The 11,321-nt window shown below is 40.3% G+C and overlaps 1 protein-coding gene across 1 annotated transcript; it reads right to left on the bottom strand.

Annotated features, from left to right (window-relative positions):
• Positions 1–6,240: 6,240 nt before the first annotated feature.
• On the bottom strand, positions 6,241–11,172 carry cbx5 (chromobox homolog 5 (HP1 alpha homolog, Drosophila)). The gene is made up of 5 exons (XM_028582754.1): positions 10,630–11,172; positions 9,956–10,136; positions 9,221–9,455; positions 8,652–8,752; positions 6,241–7,887 (listed from the first exon to the last, which is right to left on the bottom strand). Exons 2-5 carry the CDS (start codon positions 10,084–10,086, stop codon positions 7,746–7,748), a joined length of 609 nt encoding a protein of 202 aa, XP_028438555.1. The 5' UTR covers positions 10,087–10,136; positions 10,630–11,172; the 3' UTR covers positions 6,241–7,745.
• Between the last annotated feature and the right edge of the window lie 149 nt (positions 11,173–11,321).

Genomic DNA, 11,321 nt, shown 5'->3' with positions numbered 1-11,321 from the left:
GCCAGAATCACTTCCTCCAATAGGAAACAGATGAGCAGCTTAGAGTCTGAGGTGGCCGTGCTTTGCCCTTTAAGTCATCAAGGCAACACATCTGACATACATTTTCACATAGTTGGGCCTAAAATATGCCTTTTAAAGATGACATTTTGAAGTAATGCAGCCTTGCTAACAAAAATTATCAAAGGATATTTCTCTTGGATTGCTGCCTAAAGGTGAAACCATTTTCTTCAGGTTTTAACTTGGATACTCAAGACAACAGATTTTTTTGCATTGTACTTAAAATTCAGAACGCACACAGAAAAACCTTTTAGAGAGAATCTTTAGTGCAAACATTTAGACCTCCTCTCCACTAATGAAACCACCAGCCGCTTTGCCGTCAGCTATTCCACAGAAACAGCATTCTAAACTGAACCAGGTGTGTACATGCCACAGTGGAGAGGTCAAAAGTGGAAACACATGATCCACCCTTTCTTCTTCATCCTGCTCTTCTTCCTCTAATAACAGATGCCTGGTAAAAGAAATAATGAAAACTGTGCTAAAATGGACCATTAAACCTTGCAACAATGCTTGTGTAATGTGAAGCACAGCTAAATTAGAAGAGAAAGGGAATTAGACAAATGGACAGTCAGGTAAAGTGGGGGATAGATAGCAACAGAGAACAAGGGGATAGAAGTAGGAGGTGTCTATGTTGTGGAAAGACATCTGTTTGGTCTGCTCTGCCTCCCAGATTCTCTCACGTTTACTGGACCCCTGTCACATCGCTTTGCCTTGGTTTATTTCTGGCCAACATTTGAGATGAAGGACTCAATGTTTAGACATGAGCTGTTTGGATAAATTGGCTCGTATGTGTTACGGATCCGGTAAGTAAAGCCCTGTATCACTCCTGCGCCCTCAGAAGTATGACACCTCAGACACTTTATATTTCACCAAGATTCTACCATGAATCAGCACACAGACCATCCTCCTCTATTTCACTAAGTTTTATTACAAATGTGTTTACTGCTAATCAGTGTAATGGACTGGACTGTGAGCACTTAAATGTGTGTTTAACGTATATATCCTGTGGGCCTCGGGAGATGACAGGGCCTTTACAAAGATGGTGGTTGTAATATTGAATTATAAAACCTATTCAAGAACCTGTCAAGAGCCCCTTTATTCAGTGTGGAGTAACATCTATGCCTTCTTTTATGTGTTAGATTTGTTATGCAACGTGGCTTTATAAAGTATTTATCAAGGCTTTATAAGCCACTAAAATTATAATCAGTCCAGGAGCCACCTCCAGCAGCAGACCAGCTCATGTAGTTGAAAGCTCTCTATTCTGAGGCCTGGGCAAGCCTTGCAGCATTATAAGTTCTGCCAGAGCTATTCCTTGTGGATCACTTGATATTAACTTCAACATCTCCTGTTGAAATAAATACTACTACAGAAAATCCTAGGGATTTCATGGCCCTCTGAACTCTAATCCATGATGGAAATAGAAAGGACTGAAACTTCATGTTCATTTGACATCCATATGATTAAAATGTGAGATGTGTAGAGTTCTGTAGACAGATGTGATTTTTTTTTGCCCTACTCTGCCAACAGCTGGACTCTTCTCACTTGGTTATAAGCCTTGCATATTGGACCTTAGGCATATTATACTTCCCGTTCATATACAGTGTAACATTAGATAGTTTATGGCGCTGTATTATGTGGAGGCTGGCTATGGCTTGGAGCAGGGGCAGGGGCAGGAGCAGGAGAATGTTGTTGTCAGCGGTGGGTCAAAGACTGTCAGGGCTCAGGACTGGCAGAAAGCCAGGCTGTGTACGTGTCTGCTCTGAATGTTAATGGATTAACGCTCGCCACACATACAGCTAGACTGGGAAACCCAAGATGACTTTTAACGTGAAAGGCCGACAAAAAGTCGCCATCATAAATTCAGGGACACATGCTGTCTGTAGCAGCGCGGCAGTCAGGCATGTTTCCTCTGGGAGGCCAGGGCTGAGGGACTGTGTGATGGAGAATGGGGGAGCAGGTGGGCTCTATGTTGGCGGACCTTGCCTCTCAAGCCCCACAAGATATGATCAGAGTACACTGGCAGCTGTGGCCTTGCCTAAATAACACCCAAGGTATCATGTAGAGCAGGTACACCAACGCAGTTTCCACTGACAGACTATTATGCTAGTCTTACTGTAACTTCACCCTCATTTACTTTACAACTTCTTGCAATCTGTATACAGTGTTTTAAACTCAGATCCTGCTGATTTAGCATTTTCCACCACAAGAAAAGCCCATTCTGTCACATCATTTTTCCCTTAATTGCTTTAACAAGTAACTTAGGCTTGTCTAATGTGAATTTCCACATGGCAAAGAGAGCAGCAGTTGTAGTGCTCAGACACTGTGCAGCGACAGCCACAATCACTGTGTAATTTAGCAGCAGGGGACAATGAGCTAATTTTGCAGGAGAGCATATACTCCCAATTTAAAATCAATCAAGATGCATTTGGTTTTTTAGGACCTCCACTTGAGCTGTGCTGTAAATAAGAGTTAGGTTTAAAGCGCACAATTGTTGTCTGCCTGCGTGGGGGGTCATTTTAAATCAACTGATGGATTCACAGCACATTTCACTGCAAAGTTTCACACACATTTTGACACTAATATGTCCCATTTTTCCTAATCATTTTGCTGCTGCACTGCAAGTAATTAGGTATAATTATGTCAGTGGATGATTTCTAGCCATTTATTGAAGAACTGACTTACAAGCAATCATTAGCAGCAGCATGGTTTTAAATACTTGAAAGAAAAACAAGTGGCACATGCAGGGACAGAAAAGTTATGGTGTTGGAATTTGTAATCCAATTATCTTATTCTAGTGAATAAAACACTGTGCTGTGGTTTCCTATGATTTTCTGTCTCCAACCACCGAAGACTTACTTAATGCCTTCAATCTTTCCTGCTCTCTCTCCTCTCTGCAAATTAATTTATGGTCTAATTACAGGACAAGCCTCCAGATATGAAAGAACACAAATCACTGGTCCTTACCAGATGGCAGAAAAACGGCACAGGATAATTGAAAATGTAGAAGTGGATCAATATTTAGAAGCCCAAGGTTACACGAAGTATGACAATACTATTAATATGGAAATATGATGCATTACATCCACAGGCAAATTGGTGTTATTTGATGGTGAATGAGTGCTGTCTGAAATGTTACTAGTGCTGGCTTCTCAATAATACATACACCCCTAGATTGTCTAAAATGTACCATTGCAGTCTCATGTGCATACCTCCAGCCATATGTGCACACTTACACGCATGCATACTGTTGGTCAGTGGTGTGTGGATCAGGTCTGGAGGTTCCCTTTCCACCAGAATGTACCGTGAAGGCTCAGAGCCCCATCGTGTCACAGACTACCTCTGGCCCACCCCACCCTCCTTTAGCATTTACCTCTGGCCTGTTAAAAATGATATCAGCTCATGGAGGGCAAGCATTAGCATTTGCATTTTATTGGAAGCACCGAGATTTAGAGCAGAGGATATATCAGCTCTGAGCAGACAGAATTAGTTAACAATGCATTACCTGCCTTTTATGGCAGCTATAACTCTTTCCCTGGTGGGGAGAGGAGATGAAGGGAGGAGTGGGGGGGTGAAGGGGAAATACAGCCAGCAGAGGGTTGGCGGGGAGAGCCGTGGCGCAGTAGAGGGGGCATTTAGAACGAAGAAGCTTTGTCTATGGGCCTTTACTGCACATTAAGTGTGATAGCCACCAAAATTAGAGCATCACATCGCAATCACCTTCACACAGATCAGTGCACTGTGCGGAGAAATGATGCACCAGTCATCACTGCAGACTTTTTTCTCTCTGGTTGCAACAAGAAAATGGAGACACAGCTGTTGGGCAGCTGTGCCTACATGATCACGGCACGAGGAAAGGCCACATCAAATTACATCTGCCTCTGTCTGTGATACTCGTGACTTACAACACTTTTAGAGACATTTTTCACAGCTTCTCTGGGACACTAAAGACTACAAATCCTTTTTTACTCTGTGCCGTGTATTATTTGTTTGCTGTTTTAGAGGTATTCTTGAACAAGCTGTGTAACAATGATGAGGCCCACTGCAGCAGTCCCTGCCATCGCCATAGCTCCCCCGACACTCATTTGGTGAAATGTGCTGAAAGACGCCCCAACTCTGCCGTGGGCAGTACCCTGAGGAACTCATTTGCACTAGATGTTACTGGTACAGAAGGGACTATGTTTGAAGTGCAGGGAGGCTGCTGTGAATAAATAAATACATTTACACCAACAATTTAACTATATTTTAACACATAATAACCATTGACACAAAGCACATACTTTGCAAGACACACCTAGATAAAAAAAGGATTCTTGTTTCTAATTAAAAAATACTGCAAGTTACATTAAAATATCTGTTAAATGTATAGGTATTAAAATATCAAATCATTCTTCAGTGCAATGTCCAAAACCTGTGCATAGGTCCTGAAAAACTGTCTCTCTTTAGCTAAACAAAGCACAGACAGCTCCTTATTGACTGCTACACATACAGTACACACTCCTTTTTAGCACGAGGCTTGAATCAGATTTTCCTCATTTTGATTTTTAGCTTTTGTAATGCCTCTACAACTGTATTTGCCACACACATCACAGGCAGAGCTCCCATGAGTGCCACTGTGGCTTTCCCAACCAAACCTACTAGCCTGGGTTTGTCAGCAGACAGCTCCAGGCTCCATAAAACAGCCTGCTGCTCGCTCCCTTTGCCCAGCTTAATGGTCCCAGGGGCTGGAAATTTACTAGTGACCTTTGCATTCCATTTGGAGTGTAAAAGCCTTTTTGCTAGGAAAATTCCATCACTTTAGACGTAGCTGAGCAGCACTTTGTGTGTGTGTGTGTGAGAGAGAGAGAGAGAGACAAAAAGGCAGCAAGAAAGAAAAAGAGGGTGGTGAGAGAAGAGCAAGGATTAGATTCAACCTTCACTGCAGTTTATTACTCATACTGCAGTAGGCCCCCATTGCAGAGACACCAGTTCTATGAATCATAAACAACTAATTTCCAGTTTTTGTCATGGTGGCCAGATTGTGACAAATGTCTTAAATGCTTTTGTTCCCTTGTTATATTCATTGAGTTACTTTTAAAATGAGAACAAAACTTTTCCTCACTATTACAGCATTAAATATTCTGTGCATTTGGTTTGTTTTTCAAGCTTTTGTGGTGCTTACAATGAGTTCATATTTTTATGGCTGCATCATTACATCAAATGGAAGTGGGGTGCCTTAGAGGCCTGGGGATTTAAGGCGCCAACCATGCATGAACCATATATGTCCTTGGTTTACATCAGGCCTTTGTTGCATGTCATTTCCCATCTCATTTTCTCTCTCCCCTCATTTCTATGGATTACTATCTCTAACTGCTTAAGGCATAACATGGCACAGACAAATTAAATGGTGACTAGAATTGAAAAAAAAAAATCTGTGTGAGTTTGAACACTACATGCTTCACTACACAACATGAGTCACATACAGGTGGATTCAGCAGATGTTAAGAAGCCATAGTGACTCAGAAGCCAATGGACATCCTGGAGCAAGCTGTGATGTTAGTTGGTAAACACAACATTAATTCATGCCCCTCTAAAAGATGCATAATATTCTATAAAGGTTGTTCAGGAGAGATTCATTTATGAATAGTTTGTGTGTTTAAGTGTTTGAACTGTGAATGACTTGTATAAAAATGGAGTTATGACTTTGCATTGGTGTTGTTCAATAGTGCCATCTGCTGGGGGAGAGCAGTTGATGCTCTAGAAACTCAACCAAGAAAACACAAACTGGTCTCATTTCAACAGAGGCCACATTAAACAGCTTTGGTCTCATATTTGTGACTTATGCTTGATTATTCCCCCAGGACATATGGTTATTTTGCCCTCCTGATAATACATTTCCTGATGTTGAGATAGGGTTTAGTGTACTTAATTTAATACTTGTTTCATCCAAAAAATCAATGACTCATGACTTTTTTTAAACGTCCTGGCTCCCAGTAATTTATTTAATCCTAGGGTGTAGGTAAGTAACTTGTTCTGTCAGCAGGAATTCCATTCAAATTCTTTAACAAAAGCCAACTGACAGCAACTTAAACATTGAAAATGTTTATTAAAGGGTGCTACTGTACACATATTTGTAACATTTAGTCGACACAAGAAATAGTCTACTTTTTAAAAATTCGGCACCAGCAAAAACTCAGGACAAAGCTCAAGGGTGTGAAAGGACAAAATATATTTAATAAAAAAAGGAAATTACCCCAAAACCATAATCTTAGTGATAAGGGACATGATACATTTACTGTATGCATGAAAGGGAGAAGGTCACAGCCTTCCTTTAGAAGGCTGATTAAAGCCAAAAAATAAAAAAATAAAAAAAAAATCTCAGTCTGTAGACACTAAACATGGTCCTAAGAGTCCATCTTGGAGCACAGCATTTCAAACTATAAAACCAGCATCCATCTTTTGTATAAGAATTGACCTATTGTCATGTAGCAACTTCTTCCATCTGAAAAATGTAAATACTAGATGAAAATAAAATTACTCACCACAATAAAAGCCAGGATATGCATCATCTAATCAGAAACTGGTTTTTAATGTTTCAAATCAACGATTCCAATGATAACAAATACTCCTAGCTAATTGCAGAGTGAATTTTTCCACTTTTCACTGTAAAAAGAAAAAAAGAAAATATCATAAATCACCAACAAAATCAAATACACCATTAAAACTGCCGGGTTGTCAGAGATGGTCAAATGGTCAAGAGACTTTCATTATTTAACCACAAGGTGGCAGACCCCAAAGACTGGTGATGAGTGCTGGTTTCATTCCATGTGGATACAGTGAAGATTGTCCAATGTGTGAACATGAGACTGGTCCAAATATAACACTGCAGTTTAAAAACAAAAAACTGGTTGAAAACAGCGAAACATTTTGCTGTCCTTTTACTAGTGATAAGAAATTAAAAACCACACGTTTACATGTTAAACTTGGAAAGAGATAAAAAAAAAAAAATAATAATAAAAGAACAAGGATATCATCACTACATTAAGAGATAATTGGCCGGCGTCATCTGCACATTTGCAAATTGAGCAGTCATGTCCTGGTAGAGAGGACAAACTGAAAAATCTACAAGAGATAAAAGTTTTTTTTTTGTTTATTCGTTTTAAAAAGGAAGCGATTATGCAGTCAGGAAAGTGCTGCGGTGGTTGCTTCCTGAATATTGATACTGCGGTTTTATCCTCAGTGGTGTTAGTGGGTTCTTAAAGCAAAGAGGTACACTGCCTGTAAAGACTTGATGATGGGGGTTGTGCACCTGCCATGGTGCAAACTCATAGGTAGCACCGCTTGTACCAAGCTCTCAAGACTGTTCTGAGTTTTAACAGATGGCCATGTGCTCATAGATGAAACATACCTTACTGACACAACCGTATCTTGTAAGCACTAAAACATGTGTTAAGACATTAAAAAGAAGGTAAAAGAATACAAAGAAAATACAAAGACAGAACAGCAGAAAACCTCCCCAGTAGCATGTCACCCATGTCCGCTACAGCTTCCCCTGTCCTCCAATGGGGCATGGGTGGAGAGAACACGACTGTGTTCGCTGTCTTTGTTGGACATGGTGAAGAGCAAGGATGGGAGGTTTGGGTGTGAAAAATGTCCGACTCAAGGTTGTCCCTGCAGCGGAGGTGGTACAGTTTCCTCCTGAGGTGATGCACTCATGCACTGACCACGTCCTTCTCCTTCTTGTCGCTGTCTTCATGCCAGGTGAGACGTTCCTCATAGAATGCTATGACAATTTGTGGGCACTTATGATTGGCCTCCTTGGCAAGGACGAGATCAGCCTCATCAGAGTCTTTCCTGCAAGAGATAAAGACCAAAGTGTGTCTTTAAAAACTAGTTCAGAATTGTGAATCTCTGCAAAAGTTGGATATTACACTCAATAAAAAAAAATACTAAATTTTTTCCATGTGTATTGTCAGTCTTGGAGCTTTTCAAAGACGGCAACTAAATGTTTTATACATTTTAAAAAAGTGTAAATCATGAAAAAAAATGGTCCTCTGTAAGCCTGCCAACTTTATAACGTCAATAAAAAAAATAAAATCAGCTGTCCTTGTAAAGGCCATTATAAAACTTTTTCACTATAAAAGGTTTAAATGAAACGGTCATTAACAAGTCAGTGATATTTAAACCATCATTTAAAATGTATTTGTTTTAAATTGTTTAGGTATTTGTGTACATTTTAAAATCAGCATTTCATAAAACCCCTGTGTGGGATTTCTTTAACAAAGGAGTTTGATTTTGTGCATTTAGGGCCTGAGCTAGCCCAACGGTGCCTAGCACGAAGTGCGAGGAACCGATTGTTTTTGTACATATTATTATTAAAATGCAACTCCACAGGTCTTGAGTGACCACTTGTGATCGAATCTCACTTCCCTGTACTATATGCACATAAACACGTAGTAAACACATGGCTAATACGATGTAATACCAAAGTCAATAGTCATCGTAAGACCTGTGACCTAGAAAAACCATTTCTAATGATAATATTGATGTCTTTTTAAAATAGTTATTAAATTCCAGAGCAACGTTGGGCCAAAACATGAACATGTTACAAAACCTACCACTTCATAAGAAACATTAGGTCTCCACACGAGTCAGTTGCTCCAATGATCTTCTCTGGCTCAAGTCCTCTCTCAAAGCCACGTGCAACTAGAATGTCATCCTGAAAGACAAAGAGAAACACGCATTTTTTATAGTATACAAGAAATGCTAAAATGCTGTAGTATGTTACCAACTGTTTGTGTCAGATTGTAGACTAAATTATGTTTAGATACATTTGAAAATATCTTACAATTCTTACACAATTTTAAACTAGCATAAAAATACACTCTACAGGTAAATTATTTGTTTCACAGTCTCTCCATTTCTTATCCTACTGATTCAATATATTCACACCAAGATGAGACACTCAATAGCTGTTAATTAACATACAAATAATGAGGTTTTAATCAAGAGCTAAGCTATGGCTTCTTCTAAGGGTGGAAAGCTACGTTTGACTCCCCAGGGTGCAGCACACAAAGCCTGAAAAGGGTGTCAACCTCACAAATGCAAATCTATCTAAACTGACTTTCAATGCTATTTACCATGTTTTTGAAAGATGATAAAATGACTGCACCAACACATTACATACCTCCTTCTTCTTCTTGGGCTTACTTCCACCCTCCTCATCGTCATCAGAGCTTCTCTTCTTCGAGCTACTCGAGTCTTTGGAGCGTGCCAAGGAGGATGTGACTGATTTGCTGCCCCCACTGCTAGGAGTGGAGCTTCCACCACTGCTGCTGCTGCTTTTCTTGTAAGTCTTCATAAATTCTGAAATAAGCTCAGGACAGTCCAGATTTTTCTCTGGCTCCCAGGTGTTGTGCTTTCTGAGGAAGACCACAGTGCAGCAAGTCAGTACCAGTATAGCAATAAGTCTTAATCAACAGCACTGATCAGAGATTATCTAATGGAAATCAATATTATAATATCAAACTTGATATCATCTGCAATGTCCATAACATCACAATGCATATTCTAATCTTTGTTTTATTTCCTGGTCTTTAGGGTAGCAATTTTCTGAGCTTATTTGAATATTGTATCTGACTCAAATATGTAGTGAATGCCCCTGCTGGCTTGGCTAGTAACACTTACAATGAATTTTCCTTGGTGTGTAAGTGATAACATTAATAGCCGTTTTCCCATTTTTGTTTCAAGATGAAACCCTCCAATGTTGCACTCGAAATATATCAAATAATTGTGATATTTCATTACTACTATTGCCCAGCACAGGGTGGTTGATGATGTAACGTTAGCTTGAATCTGTGGCGGTGTAAGTGCAAGTAACGTTAACATTACCGGTTAGCACACTGGCAGGGAAACAACTTACTCTGAATATCCTTTCCACTTCAGGAAGAACTCAACCCTGCCTTTCACCACCCTCCTGTCCAGCACCTTCTCCACCACATATTCTTCCTCATCAGAGGATGAGGAGTCCTCCTCGCGTGACTTTTTGCCCATAGCAAAGTTTGTTGCTGAACACTACGCTGTCGCAGGCCAATGGCACTTCCCTGTACAGGAAAACGATAGAAAGGCTAACGTTAACGTTAGATAATATGGATAATTTCTACCCGATACATTCGGTTACATAACGCTAAGTACGAAGCAGGCACTGGCTAGCTAGATAAATAATATTGTATATCAACGAACGGCATAACGCTAATTCTATTGTCGTTTCTTCAATCTGCAACAGGCACGACAAATTGAAAAAATGCTAAACTAATTAGCGTGCTAAAGACCTCTCGGTAATCGTCCACTCTCAAGAATAGGGGGCTAGATAACGTTATCCAAACACGAATACGTGCACAAAGGAATGAAGATATGTTGTTAGCTAAGCAACTAGCTATTCAATGGGCATTATAGACAAACTTGCTAATCGAGGTAACGTTAGCCAGAAGCTAACGTTTCAACAAGCTAACGTTACACAACGTTGATACCAAATCGCAAATGTAGAACGATACTTGTAGCAGCATGAAGCATTGTGATGTGTTAACCACTTCTTACCCTTGGACGTGTAGACCGCCGGTCTTGAACAGTTCACTTCAGGGATAACGCGTCTTTTGTGGTTATACGATGTTCAAAGCTAACGCTGGGGCTACTTTAGCATATAGCCTGCCCTGGATCACGTATGAAGGTGCTGTGCGTAGGCTTGTCTGTGCGTAGAAAAGCGCGCGTTAAAGGCGCACAATGAATGTACACGCCCCTTGGTCAGTTGATGACCTACATACCTACCGTGAATATACCTTCATTTTTCAAGAGTTCGGAACACGTTTATTGTAATATATTTACATTGTGTGTCTGGCTAGAAAATGCACATTACATATAAAGGTGTTTAGCTATGTAAAGGTAGTGAAAGGTGTACTGGCGTGGCGTTGCTTCACTGAGAAAGGCACGGCTCCACCTCCACCCACATATCAAACATCTGAATCGTTTAATTTAATGTGCTGTTTTCTGTGCATTCCGTCAGTGTATTTGTGGCCTTTGTGTCCATTATGTTTTCACAGCATCGCGTACAAAAAGCCATATCTAACATATCCCTAAACACGCCATAACATCCATTTTTTTTATCGTCGTGGTTGTGAGATGCACCGCCTACCGTCAGATTATTGGTCGTTGATTGTGACTGATTGGATTGGGACCAATCAAGATTCAACCAATGCTGACGACAGACTGCAGCGCGAACTCCTGACCAATTG

The sequence above is a fragment of the Perca flavescens genome, chromosome 7 (assembly GCF_004354835.1).
Source record: "Perca flavescens isolate YP-PL-M2 chromosome 7, PFLA_1.0, whole genome shotgun sequence".
NCBI classification, from domain to species: Eukaryota; Metazoa; Chordata; class Actinopteri; order Perciformes; family Percidae; genus Perca; species Perca flavescens.
Note: the sequence above shows the minus strand (reverse complement) of the source record. Positions and strands in the feature narration are given on the sequence as shown.